This window comes from Stenella coeruleoalba (genome assembly GCF_951394435.1).
Source record: "Stenella coeruleoalba genome assembly, chromosome: 10".
NCBI lineage: Eukaryota > Metazoa > Chordata > Mammalia > Artiodactyla > Delphinidae > Stenella > Stenella coeruleoalba.
Genome location: NC_137156.1, coordinates 87,461,799 through 87,476,358, shown reverse-complemented (window position 1 = coordinate 87,476,358; position 14,560 = coordinate 87,461,799). Strand labels below are relative to the sequence as shown.

The window sequence follows — 14,560 nt, the reverse complement described above, 5'->3', positions numbered from 1 at the left end:
TTCTCAATTTCTGAGTTTGAACCCATTTGGTTCCTTCTGCCTGCTACACTTTCAGGATCTGGAAAGGTGTGATGCTGATTAGTTAGGACCCCAAACCATCCACAGGGGCCACATGTCTTCTCCCACGGGGCACTGGAGTGTCTGCCAGGTGTACAGGTGTGTTCCAAGTGTTGAAAGTGCCCATGGGGAACTGATGGGAGAATGTCTCTTTATCTCCTTTATGTTCAACTCTGTTAAAGGGATACCCAAGGGTTTGTAGAGACATTGTTCCTTTTTTACTTGTTGCTCTACTCTCCGAGAGAACAAAGAGAATCCAGTGAGGGCTGGATGCAGAGAGAAATCCAGATGACAGACTTCACACCGTCATCTGACAGCGGAGCTTCCTCTAACAGGGTCGGGCTCTCCAGAGCTGGCTCCTTGTTTCATCAGGACGAATTATCCCCCAGGAAGGGCCTCAGTCCTCATGCAGATTGGCTTCCCAGGGTGCCCACACCATCAGCAGAGACATGGCCACAGTTTGTGAATTCCATAGACTCATCTAGAAGCCCCGCTCCGGATAAATGAAATGGTGAAGAACCCTGACAATCTAACAGATTAATCATTGTAACACAATGACCCCGGAGTCTGAATTTAGTTTTTTAGCAAGAAGCTGACAGCTGCTTCTCTGCAGAGCAAGGTTAGCAGCTCAAATGGCTCCAGGAGGGGGTGATATTCAAAATATTGAATATTTAACAGCTGGCACTACCTGGGCACCCGTGGGTTCAGAACAGTCCCCGTCAGCATCTCTCAGCCCTGCCCACATGGCCCAGCAGGTGAAAGGAAGGTGTGGGCACAGGGGGCTGTGGAAGAGGAAAGCTCGTGCTTGCCTGTAGGGGAAGCTGCTGTCAGTTCCAGATCACGGCAGATGTGGGAGTATAAGCCATCTGTTTTCAGATCCACAGATTTTTCCCAGAGAGGCTACAATAGATTTCTTTATGAAATTTAAATATTGACAACTTGTTTGAAATTTTACAAAAAAAAAAAACCTCTTTACAGGCCAAACCAAAAAAAGAAATGAATGTGTATGACATCTCTGTGTCAGTTCTTCACTGCTGCTCCGAGGCAGAGCCAGACGGTACCTTGGAGCACACTGTCATTATTTTCTATGTAGGGTAACGTAAGGAGCCTCTTCACATGCGGCCAAACTCCTAGGCTTTCCCACTTTGAGGGGATGAAACTATTGGTCCCTTTTATTTTAAGTAATTAAAAAATAAATTTTATTCCAAGCAGAGTTGTACAACAAAGGAAGTAATGCATGATAAGACGCACGACATAATAAATAGAAAAATTGTGAATTACATTTAAATTTCACAGTAAGAAAACAGAGATATTGATATAACCAAAAGGTATCATTTAACTGAATTGCCAGGCTAGGGAGACTGGAAGTGTGTGCATGAGCGTGTGTATGTATGTGGAAGGAGAGAGGAAGGAGAGAGTTAAAAAGTTACATCCGAGGCAGACGTCGTGCCGCTCTGCAGTGCTGCCCTTGTTCTCCACTTTTCTGTTTTTCTTTTCGCAGACGCCGCGCTGCTCTCATCAGCCTCTGGCCTGCCATCTCCTTGAGTCCTAACACCATGCCTTCAGCTGAGTTGCAGAGTTCTGATGGAGAGATATTTGAAGTTGATGTTGAAGTTGCAAAACAATCTGTGACTATTAAGACCATGCTGAAATATTTGGGAGCGGGTGATGAAGGAGATGATGAGCCAGTCCCCGTGCCAAATGTTAACGCAACGATATTAAAAGAGGTCGTTCAGTGGTGCACCCACCACAGGGGTGATTCTCCTTCTCCTCAGGATGGTGAGGACAAAGAAAAGCGAACAGATGACATCCCTGTTTGGGATCAAGAATTCCTGAAAGTTGACCAAGGAACACTTTTTGAGCTTATACTGGCAGCAAACTACTTAGACATCAAAGGTTTGCTTGATGTTACCTGCAAGACTGTTGCCAATATGATCAAGGGGAAAACTCCTGAGGAGATTAGAAAGACATTCAATATCAAAAATGATTTTATTGAAGAAGAGGAAGCCCAGGTATGCAAAGAGAACCAGTGGTGTGAGGAGAAGTGAAATTTTGTGTCTGATGCTGTAACACTGTAAGGACTGTTGCAAATACTAGTTGCACTGCTTTGTTTATAATTGTTAATATTAGAAAAACGGTCCACAAATGCAGCAGCAAATCAGCTGTATTAGCAGAATGTCATCCTCGCTGCATGTGTAGCTTCAGCACAGATTGCAAACTCATGGCTCAGTTTCTTCCAGTATGATCAAAAGTTCTTTTTTCTTTGCTCTGAATAAACTTGAACTGTGGGTTCTCTATAGAAACTGGCATTTTGGGCTTTCCCTCTCTTTGTAAAGCTATTTCTGCCTAGTTTATTGTCCAGTTAACTTTACCTTAGTGACCTTTAAAAGCTGGCACTGTAAATAAAACAACTTGCAAAAAAAAAGTTAACTCCTCATCTTCTCTCTCTCTCTTTTTTTTAATTGGTCCTTTAAGTTAGCAAAGCTGTCCCCTCCCCCTTGCTGTGCTGTGAAGACCTTTAGAATAAGAAAAGTCAAATTAGCATCAAGTCCCAGGAACTTCCTGGGTAAAAATATTAAGGACATCTGCTTCCCCCAAATCAAACGTTTTAGAAAACCATTGGGGGGACTGAGATGAGATGCCAAATAAGTCCTCCAAAGAGAGCTTCAAAAAGGCGAGAGAAGTCTGGGCTGCACTCCACACTCTACCAAGAGCTGACTACCCTCCCATGGCGTTTGTGCTTTGGGGATGGGTAACTGATCGTGTGATGGGAACTCTAAAAATAGGAACATGGCAGCCTGGGCAGGGCCTAGACCAGCAAGGACACTATACACTAGTGGACAAGCTGTGTCCATTGAACTGTCAGCCTTCACTTTCAACTGTGACACCTTCCACACTGGCCACCAAAAGCAGAAGCCATTGTGGGCTCATCACATTCTCCCCCTTCTCTCCCAGCCTGCTGTTTTGAGGTACAGTCTTTCAGATCGAGTAAACCCATGAGCTGGACCATCTCTGTGGGCCTGTGACACTTCCACTCGCAGAGGACCCCATATGCTCAGCTTACCTGGTTCAATGTTCATCTTGAACTGCTTAACTTTTGAACAACAGGTCTTGCATTTTTATTCTGCGTGAGCCTACAAATTTTGTAACCGGTCCTGCCCCTGAGATTCTTGAATCACTGCAGAGGAACACTTTTGAAAAGGCGGCCTCAAGAAAGTGATACAGTCACATTACTCATGGTCGCTATGTTCTATAAAGTTGCCACGAACACTGACTTAATGAGTATTGAACGAGGCTCCTAGGAGAAATACAGGGTTAGGTTCCTGTGAGCTTCTGATCACAACATTTTCATCAACCAATCAACGTGTTACGTGTGTTTCTGCTCAAGGACACGTTAGTTAGAATATGCCATTGATTCATTAGCATTGAACTTCTGACAAAAGCACTATAACTCATGCCTGAATGAAGCTTATCTAACACATGTTTCCTCATAAGGCACCCTACAGCCTTCTTGCACTTAGGAAGACTAGACAACACTTTAGCACTAAGCAAGGGTGTTGTTGAAACAGTGAAATCACCCACCACCACCAACAACAAATGCAAAACTGCAAAACTTGTCTCTGAATGACCCACGAGAAGGACACTTGTTTACAGTGTGAGAGCTGCAACAAGGAGACAGAACATCACCTTGTTCCAGGTCATTTTGGGGGACCCCAGACCCTCATTTTTCACCACTCTGTGCATACTCAGAAATGACCAAAAGTGCTGTATTCATTTGGGGGTTACCAGTAAATTTTAGCATGTAGGTAAATTTGCAAGCACACAATCTCTGAATAATGTGGAGGGACTGCACTATGCTTTTGGTTCAGTTTGCTGTGTGAGAACCCAGCCAATTCGTGGGAAAATAAGACCATATTAGGATACCAAACTGACAACATATGTCAAAGCACTCAGACTACTACTAACAATAATAACAATACTGCATATACAGTTGATCCTTGAACAACGTGAGGGTTAGGGGCTCAAACCCTCCACCAGCTGAAAATCCACATATAATTTAGGGTGGGTCCTCCATGTCTGCAAATTCAACCAACCACAGATCATACAGTACTGTAGTATATTTACCATTGAAAAATAATCCACATGTCAGTGGACCCATGCAGTTCAAACCCATGTCGCTCAACAGTCAACTGTACTTATACAACACATACAACGTCGCTTGAACTGCTCTAAGCACTTCACATATAGTAACTCATTTAAGCAGCACAACAGCCCAAAGAGGTGGTACGAGGTCTGTAATTTACTCTAAAATGCTCCCACATAAGTATGTTCTAGCTAGTCGAAGCTCTAACACGAAAGGCCAATGCATTGCTCTAATAAAAAAATCTGTATTTCAGAATGATTAACTGATGTCATATCAGAAGGACCACACTCCAGAGGCAGCGACTACAAAGTTTCTGTTATCTGTATTTCCATCAGCACTCAAGGTTGGGTTAATTAGCATGATGGACGTCAGAAACAGACTCTTACTGGTGAAATTAATGGCTTGCTAAACAGCATAATAAATGTTCAAGGAAGACTCTTTACAGGCAACATTAAGGTACTCTGGCTAACATATTTTTAGGATATCTCCCCCCTCCAACAAGGTATAAGAATCTACCAAGATCTGTGACCTGCATCCTTGGGAATGGTACCCAAATCTCAATCCCTAAATGGTCCTGTATTTGTCCACTGTTATGGGATTTGCCCGATGCTACCTGTCAGAGCTCCTCAAGTCAACCTTGCGTGAAAGGTGAAAGCCAGAACAGCTAAAAAATGACAGACCACATCTCACACTCACAAAAAAAGAGAATATGCATGTTTTCTGTTCACTTGTTACTGTTTGACTAACAAATGCCTGTGTATGTGGCGAAATTTTGTCTGAGTTCATTTTGTTATACAGTAAACCCTGATAAAGGGATTATGGGAGAGTAGCTAGCCCTCACCCCCTCCAGCTTCTTCAGTGGGTATCATTATTTGTAGATGAGGATGCTGTGTCCCCAGGTCTACTAAAAGTTAGAGCCAGGACTTGTTCCCAGGCAGAGCTGGGCAGAATCTGTACTCTTAATCATTACACTGTACAGCTACTCCACCTAAAAGCAATACATAACCTAATTCCATCGCTGCTTAGATTAATTTGACATAATCATGTGAGATACAGAGCCCCAAAAGTAGGTACATTTGCAGAAAAGGGAGGAAAAAAAGTCTTAGAGAAGAAAGACAAAGGCACCTACATGCAGAATCACAGAAACACTGCCATTAAAAGAACAGATGGGGGGAGTGTATAGCATTGACAATCGGAATACAAGTGGCTCCCGGGAGTCAGGGAATTTTCTAAGATGCTAAACTCTTTGTAGCAGCATTATTGGAAAAGTCAGCATATACTCAAACTGTTTAAAAAATGTTTTATTATATAACAAGTAGTTGGCGTCTATACAATCAAACAGGTTTGCTTTCATAAAAGTAACCAGCAGGGCATTTAAGAGTTAGACAGGTTTAAAGCAATTCATTACTGTGTAGAACGAATCCATACGTGTGGAGTATCCCGCATCCCTGGTTTCCACCTGCTACATTCCTTTAGAGGCCCCCGATCGTTATGAGGCCCCCACCAATTCCCAAAGTGTTTCCTGGAGACATCAATGCACTGGAATACAAGACAGGCAATATTGCAAGTGCAGGAGGATAAAAAGGGACTTCACTGTGAAGAAGTGAATGCAGAACAGTTAACCATCCTGATAAAGCTTGGCTATAAAATGTACAAGAAGACAGTAGGGTACAGTGAAACTTCCTCCCAAAATAAAGCAGATGAGCATATGTAGAAGTGGAGACGTCCGTGAAGGAGAGAAACAGACGGGGTTGAACAGCCTGGGCTCTGGAGGGGTTCCTCTGGGGAGGATGAGACGTGGGCTCTACATAGTGCCATAGATGGAGCACAGATGGTGGGGTGGCTTACGAACGCTGGAGAACCTCTCCCTCCATACTTCCCACAGAGTGTGTACACAATGGAGGGCCAAGGATGGGCTCCAGCTACGGCCTTTCCTCACCAACACGGGAGTCATCACCTGGGTTGGTGCACCAGCCCTGACCCCCCAGGTGTCCCATCCCCACTCTGAGAAGCTGGAAGAAATCACCACTAACCAAGAGGATTCTATGCCAGGGCTCAGCAAGGGTCTCCCCGTGAGAAGACAGTGCCTGGAAGAGCTTTAGTCAACAAGAAGCTCCACTTCTCCCTAAGGAAACTGGAGGTAAACGATATCTCTTGAACTGAAGACGTGAACATTTAACGCAACCCACTTTAACAAACCTAGAAGTTCAGGCATTTTGGAAAGGCGTATTTTTAGCACTGTAGGCCATGCTGAGGCAATGCAGTTGACAGAAACACTATCCAGAATCTTATATCAGCTTAACGCTGACAAAATGACCTGACTAATGAGACCAACCTGGGTTTTGTCCAGAAAACCACAGGTGAGGAAAATGATCCTCCTTGTAGTTACAAATGGTGATGATGAAATCCCGCATCTCACTGGCCGTTTGGAAAAACCTCTAGTAACAAGGTAAAGATGATTTTCTCAACGTTTGGAAAGGATAAAATTTTCTATTTCCTGTGATGATTTGGGGGGGTCTAATTTACAGACCAGATGACACTTAGCTCTCCTACTGTTTGAACCTCCTCAGGCACACTCAAAACACTTGTCTGGTACTGGTAATACATAATTCATTCTCTGAAGCATAAATAAGCTAAAGAAATGAAGAGATGACGTTTGAAATAAAGGTTAATTGAAGAGAGGGAAAAAACAACTTGGACACGTTGAAGTCAAAGAGAAAACCGGCTGAGGCACTTTCTACCAGACGGAATACAAAAGCTGATCATTCCTTCAGGAAGTAGTTACTGAGGACCCATTATGTGCTAGTGCGATCGTTTAAAGGCATGGTCACAGAATTTTTTTTTTTTTTGATACTTGTCTTAGTCCATTCAGGCTGTGGTAACAAAATACCACAGACTGGGTAGCTTATAAGCCACAGAAACTTATTTCTCACTGTTCTGTTGGCTGGAAAGTCCAACATCAAAGCACCAGCATGGCCGCCTTGTGGTGAGAACCTTCTTCCCCGTTCATAGCTGAAGTCTTCTCACTCTTTCCTTACATGGTGAAAGGGGCAAGGGATCCCTGAGGGTGTCTCTTTTACAAGACCACTGATTCTATTCATGAGGGCTCCTCTCTTACGACCTACTCACTTCCCAAATGCCCCATACCCTAATCCCATAATCTTCAGGGGTCAGAATTTCAGGTAGGAATTTGGGGAGGCACAAATGTTCAGACCACAGTCACACTCCTCCCTCCAAAAGGGAGAATCTAATTCTCTTTCTTTTGAAGGTGGGCCCAACTTAGTGAAGCACTTCTAACCAGTAGAATGTGGCAGATGTGACCGTGTGTGATTTCTGAGGCTAAGTCATAAAAGACACTATCACTCCCATCTCACTCGCCCTTGGATTACACTAAGTCCCCTACATACGAACCTTCAATTTGCGAACTTTCAAAGATGCGAACTTGCATTCTGTCAACGTCAGGCGTGAGTGAAATTGCAGCTCGCCCTCCATCTCCTATTGCTGACGACCCTTCAGCTCTACCATCTCCCACCTCCTCTCCCTCCTCCAGTCAGTAACTCTTCTTGCCAGCCCTGTATGCCAGATGTTGTACTGCACTACTGTACTTTTCAAGGTACTGTACTATAAGATTAAAAATATTTTCTTTATTTTTTGTGTTTGATTTTTATGTATTATTTGTGTGAAAAGAATTATAAACCTATTACACTTCAGTACTATATAGCCAATTTTGTCAGTTGGGTACCTAAACTAACTTTGTTGGACTTCCGAACAAATTGGACTTAAGAACACCCTCTCGGAACGGAACTCGTTCGTACGTAGGGGACTTACTGTATTGCTCTGAGGGAAGCCAGCTGCTATGTTGTGAGGACATTCAAACGGCCTGTGGAGAGGCCCCCGTGGGCAAGAACGGAGCCTTCTCAACAACGGCCACCAACTTGCCAGCCATGTGAGAGAGCAACCTTGAACTTGGATCCTTCAGGCCCTGCCCAGCTTTCAGAGGACTGGAGCCCCAACTGATCTCTTGACTGCAACCTCACAAGTGACACGGAGCCAGAACCACCCACTGGAACCATGAGGAGAATAATGTTTACGATCGCTCTAAATGACTAGTTTGGGGGTCATTTGTTATGTGTCAATAAATAACTAATACAGCTCGTGACTTTGCAAAATTCTGCCAACATCGGAGTGAAAACAGCACAGTCTCTACCAGAACAAATCTCCAGTGAACACTGTGAAGATTCAACTATGGAAAATCAACAGTAACACCACCATGTGGTAAGAGCTGTAACAGGGGTATCCATCAATATGAGCATGGTTATGCTGTAGTAACAAGCAACCTAAACACTTCAGTGGCTTAACATAGCATAGCTGATTTCTTTTTAATTTTTAATGTTTTAATTTATTTTTTAAACAGCAGGTACTTATTAGTCATCCATTTTATACACATCAGTGTATACATGTCAATCCCAATAGCCCAATTCATCCCACCACCACCAACAAACCCCCACGGCTTTCCCCTCTTGATGTCCATACGTTTGTTCTCTACATCTGTGTCTCAACTTCTGCCCTGTAAACCAGTTCATCTGTATCATTTTTCTAGGTTCCACATACATGCATTAATATACGATATTTGTTTTTCTCTTTCTGACTTACTTCACTCTGTATGACAGTCTCTAGATCCATCCACGTCTCAACAAATGACCCAATTTTGTTCCTTTTTATGGCTGAGTAATATTCCATTGTATATATGTACCACATCTTCTTTATCCATTCATCTGTTGATGGGCATTCAGGTTGCTTCCATGACCTGCTATTGTAAATAGTGCTACAATAAACAATGGGGTGCATGTGTCTTTTTGAATAATGGTTTTCTCTGGGTATATGCCCAGGAGTGGGATTGCTGGATCATATGGTAATTCTATTTTTACTTTTCTAAGGAACCTCCATACTGTTCTCCATAGTGGCTGTATCAATTTACATTCCCACCAACAGTGCGAGAGGGTTCCCTTTTCTCCACACCCTCTCCAGCATTTCTTGTTTGTAGATATTCTGATGATACCCATTCTAACTGGTGTGAGGTGATACCTCATTGTACTTTTGATTTGCGTTTCTCTAATAATTAGTGATGTTGAGCAGCTTTTCATGTGCTTCTTGGCCATCTGTATGTCTTCTTTGGAGAAATGTCTATTTACGTCTTCTGCCCATTTTTGGATTGGGTTGTTTGTTTTTTTAACATTGAGCTGCATGAACTGTTTATATATTTTGGAGATTAATCCTTTGCCCAGTGATTCCTTTGCAAATATTTTCTCCCATTCTGAGGCCTGTCTTTTCGTCTTGTTTATGGTTTCTTTGCTGTGCAAAAGCTTTTAAGTTTCATTAGGTCCCATTTGTTTATTTTTGCTTTTATTCCCATTTCTCTAGGAGGTGGATCAAAAAACCTCTTTCTCTGATTTATGTCAAAGAGTATTCTTCCTATGTTTTCCTCTAAGAGTTTTATAGTGTCCGGTTTTACATTTAAGCCTCTAATCCATTTTGAGTTTATTTTTGTGTATGGTGTTGGGGAGTGTTCTAATTTCATTCTTTTACATATAGCTGTCCAGTTTCCCAGCACTACTTATTGAAGAGACTGTCTTTTCTCCATTGTATATCCTTGCCTCCTTTGTCACAGATTAGTTGACCATAGATGCGTGGGTTTATCTCTGGGCTTTCTATCTTGTTCCATTGATCTATGTTTCTGTTTTTGGGCCAGTACCATATTGTCTTGATTACTGTAGCTTTGTAGTATAGTCTGAAGTCAGGGAGTCTGATTCCTCCAGCTCTGTTTTTTTCCCCTCAAGACTGCTTTGGCTATTCGGGGTCTTTTGTGTCTCCATACAAATTTTTAGATTTTTTGTTCTAGTTCCATAAAAAATGCCATTGGTAATTTGATAGGGATTGCACTGAATCTGTAGATTGCTTTGGGTAGTACAGTCATGTTCACAATATTGATTCTTCCAATCCAAGAACATGGTATATCTCTCCATCTGTTGGTATCATCTTTAATTTCTTTCAATAGTGTCTTATAGTTTTCTGCATACAGGTTTTTTGTCTCCCTAGGTAGGTTTATTCCTAGGTATTTTATTCTTTTTGTTACAATGGTAAATGGGAGTGTTTCCATAAATTCCCTTTCAGATTTTTCATCATTAGTGTATAGGAATGCAAGAGATTTCTGTGCATTAATTTTGTATCCTACAACTTTACCAAATTCATTGATTAGCTCTAGTAGTTTTCTGGTGGCGTCTTTAGGATTCTCTATGTATACTATCATGTCATCTGCAAACAGTGACAGTTTTACTTCTTCTTTTCCAATTTGTATTCATTTTATTTCTTTTTCTTCTCTGATTGCCATGGCTAGGACTTCCAAAACTATGTTGAATAATAGTGGTGAGAATGGACATCCTTGTCCTGGTCCTGATCTTAGAGGAAATGCTTTCAGTTTTTCACCATTGAGAATGATGTTTGCTGTGGGTTTGTGGTATATGGCCTTTATTATGTTGAGGTAGGTTCCCTCTATGCCCACTTTCTGGAGAGTTTTTATCGTAAATCGGTGTTGCATTTTGTCAAAAGCTTTTTCTGCATCTATTGAGATGATCTTACGGTTTTTTTCCTCAGTTTGTTAATACGGTGTATCACACTGATTGATTTTCATATAGTGAAGAATCCTTGCGTCCCTGGGATAAATCCAACTTGATCATGGTGTATGACCATTTTAATGTGTTGTTGGATTCTGTTTCCTAGTATATTGTTGAGGATTGTTGCATCTATATTCATCAGTGATATTGGTCTGTAATTTTCTTTTTTGGTGGTATCTTTGTCTGGTTTTGGTATCAGGGTGATGGTGTCCTCATAGAATGAGTTTGGGAGTGTTCCTTCCTCTGCAATTTTTTGGAAGAATTTGAGAAGGATGGGTGTTAGCTCTTCTCTAAATGTTTGATAGAATTCACCTGTGAAGCCATGTGGCCCTGGACTTTTATTTGTTGGAAGATTTTTAATCACAGTTTCAATTTCATTACTTGTGATTGGTCTGTTCATATTTTCTATTTCTTCCTGGTTCAGTCTTGGAAGGTTATACCTTTCTAAGAATTTGTCCATTTCTTCCAGGTTATCCATTTTATTGGCATAGAGTTGCTTGTAGTTGTCTCTTAGGATGCTTTGTATTTCTGGGGTGTCTGTTGTAGCTTCTCCTTTTTCATTTCTAATTTTATTGATTTGAGTCCTCTCCCTCTTCTTTGTGATGAGTCTGGCTAATGGTTTATCAATTTTGTTTATCTTCTCAAAGAACCAGCTTTTACTTTTATTGATCTTTGCTATTGTTTTCTTTGTTTCTGTTTCATGTATTTCTGCTCTGATCTTTATGATTTCTTTCCTTCTACTAACTTTGGGTTTTGATTGTTCTTGTTTCTCTAGTTCCTTTAGGTGTAAGGTTAGATGGTTTATTTGAGATTTTTCTTGTTTCTTGAGGTAGGCTTGTGTAGCTATAAACGTCCCTCTTAGAACTGTTTTGTTGCATCCCATAGGTTCTGGATCATCGTGTTTTCATTGTCATTTGTCTCTAGGTATTTTTGATTCCCTCTTTGATTTCTTCAGTGATCTCTTTGTTATTTAGTAATGTATTGTTTAGCTTCCAAGTGTTTGTGTTTTTTACATTTTTTTCCCTGTAATTCATTTCTAATCTCATAACATTGTCTTCAGAAAAGATGCTTGAGATTATTTCAATTTTCTTAAATTTACTGGGGCTTGATTTGTGACCCAAGATATGATCTATCATGGAGAATGTTCTGTGTGCACTTGAGAAGAAAGTGTAATCTGCTGGTTTTGGGTGGAATATCCTATAAATAGCAATTAAATCTGTCTGGTCTATTGTGTCATTTAAACCTTGTGTTTCCTTATTAATTTTCTGTCTGGATGATCTTTCCATTGGTGTAAGTGAGCTGTTAAAGTCCCCCACTATTATTGTGTTACTGTCGATTTCCTCTTTTATAGCTCTTAGCCGTTGCCTTATGTATTGAGGTGCTCCTATGTTGGGGGCATATATATTTACAATTGTTATATCTTCTTCTTGGATTGATCCCTTGATCATTATGTAGTGTCCTTCCTTTATGTAGTGTCCTTCCTTCCATTATGAAGTGTCCTTCCTATGTAGTGTCTCTTGTAACAGTCTTTATTTTAAAGTCTATTTTATCTGATATGAGTATTGTTATTCCAGCTTTCTTTTGATGTCCATTTGCATGGAATATCTTTTTCCATCCCCTCACTTTTAGTCCATATGTGTCCCTAGGTCTGAAGTAGGTCTCTTGTAGACAACATATATATGGGTCTTGTTTTTGTATCCATTCAGCAAGCCTGTGTCTTTTGGTGGGAGCATTTAATCCATTCACGTTTAAGGTAATTATCGATATGTATGTTCCTATGACCATTTTCTTAATTGTTTTAGTTTGTTTTTGTAGGTCCTTTTCTTCTCTTGTGTTTCGCACTTAGAGAAGTTCCTTTAGCATTTGCTGTAGAGCTGTTTGGTGGTGCTGAATTCTCTTAGCTTTTGCTTGTCTGTAAAGCTTTTGATTTCTCCATGAAATCTCAATGAGATCCTTGCCGGGTAGAGTAATCTTGGTTGTAGGTTCTTCCTTTCAACACTTTAAGTATATCATGCCACTCCCTTCTGGCTTGTAGAGTTTCTGCTGAGAAATCAGCTGTTAACCTTATGGGAGTTCCCTTGTATGTTATTTGTCGCTTTTCTCTTGTTTCTTTCAATAATTTTTCTTTGTCTTTAATTCTTGCCAATTTGATTACTACATGTCTTGACGTGTTTCTCCTTGGGTTTATCCTGTATGGGACTCGTTGAGCTTTCTGGACTTGGGTGGCTATTTCCTTTCCCATGTTAGGGAAGTTTTCGACTATAATCTCTTCAAATATTTTCTCGGGTCCTTTCTGTCTCTCTTCTCCTTCTGGGACCCCTATAATGTGAATGTTATTGCGTTTAATGTTGTCCCAGAGGTCTCTTGGGCTGTCTTCATTTCTGTTCATTCTTTTTTCTTTATTCTGTTCTGCAGCAGTGAATTCCACCATTTTGTCTTCCAGGTCACTTATCTGTTCTTCTGCCTCAGTTATTCTGCTATTGATTCCTTCTACTGTAGTTTTCATTTCAGTCATTGTATTGTTCATCTCTGTTTGTTTGTTCTTTAATTCTTCTAGGTCTTTGTTATATATTTCTCGCATCTTCTTGATCTTTGCCTCTATTCTTTTTCTGAGGTTCTGGATCATCTTCACTATCATTATTCTGAATTCTTTTTCTGGAAGGTTGCCTGTCTCCACTTCATTTAGTTGTTTTTCTGGGGTTTTATCTTGTTCCTTCATCTGGTACATAGCTCTCTGCCTTTTCATCTTGCCTATCTTTCTGTGAATGTGGTTTTTGTGCCACAGGCTGCAGGACTGTAGTTATTCTTGCTTCTGCTGTCTGCCCTCTGGTGGATGAGGCTATCTAAGAAGCTTGTGCAAGTTTCCTGATGGGAGGGACTGGGGGTGGGTAGAGCTGCCATAGTTTATTTCTTATTCTTGACATGTTACATGTCAATTGTGCTTGAGCTCCCTGCCATCCTAATTCTAGGACCGAGGGTCAGAGCAGCTCCCATGTGGCTTACTTCAAGTTACCAGAGAAGAATGGAAGAGAAAATGGCCTACTGTGACTGCCTCTTAAAGCTTCCATTGGGCAGTTACACAGTCATTTGATTTTGCTGAAGTTTAAGGAGAGACAGGGGAATATAATCCTACCATGTTCCCAGACAAGGGGATATAAGATATTTAGACCATCCCCAGTGACTACCAGATATATGCTGGCTCCTATAAGAACACAGAGAAAAGAGCAACTAACCTCCCCTTGGAGTAGAAAGGGTCAGAGCTGGTTTTACAGAGGAATAAATGCTAAGTATGAAGAGTTTTTTAACTAGTCAAGAACAGAACAGCATTCCAGGTAGAAAAACACATAAACGGTTCAGTTGCCCAATAAATTTGCATGTGTTGGAGAATAATAGGGAGCAGAAGGAGAGGGTATGTGTGTTAGGCTGAAAACACAGTCAGGGGCTAGGTCTGATGAAGGACCACAGGCAGGGTTAAGTTTACTCTGTGATGACAGACACTATCGTTATCGAAAATTTGGTCCTTGTCCCCGATGCCAAATGAGAATAACAAGGATGAGGTTTTGAGGATAAAGGAAAGAGAACTTTATTGATCTTCCAGCAAATGAGGAGAGTAGCAGACTAGCGTCTTGAAAACTACCGTCCTGCCTTGTGGGGAGAAAGCAGGCATATTTAAAGGAAAGTCTTGGGC

General features: G+C 41.2%; 1 protein-coding gene across 1 annotated transcript; it reads left to right on the top strand.

The window, feature by feature from the left end:
- Window positions 1-1,613: 1,613 nt before the first annotated feature.
- LOC307192549 (S-phase kinase-associated protein 1-like) lies at window positions 1,614-2,226 on the top strand (the record flags this gene model as incomplete). The annotated part of the gene is made up of 1 exon (XM_079933542.1): window positions 1,614-2,226. One exon carries the CDS (start codon window positions 1,614-1,616, stop codon window positions 2,103-2,105), a length of 492 nt encoding a protein of 163 aa, XP_079789668.1. The 3' UTR covers window positions 2,106-2,226.
- Window positions 2,227-14,560: the final 12,334 nt, after the last annotated feature.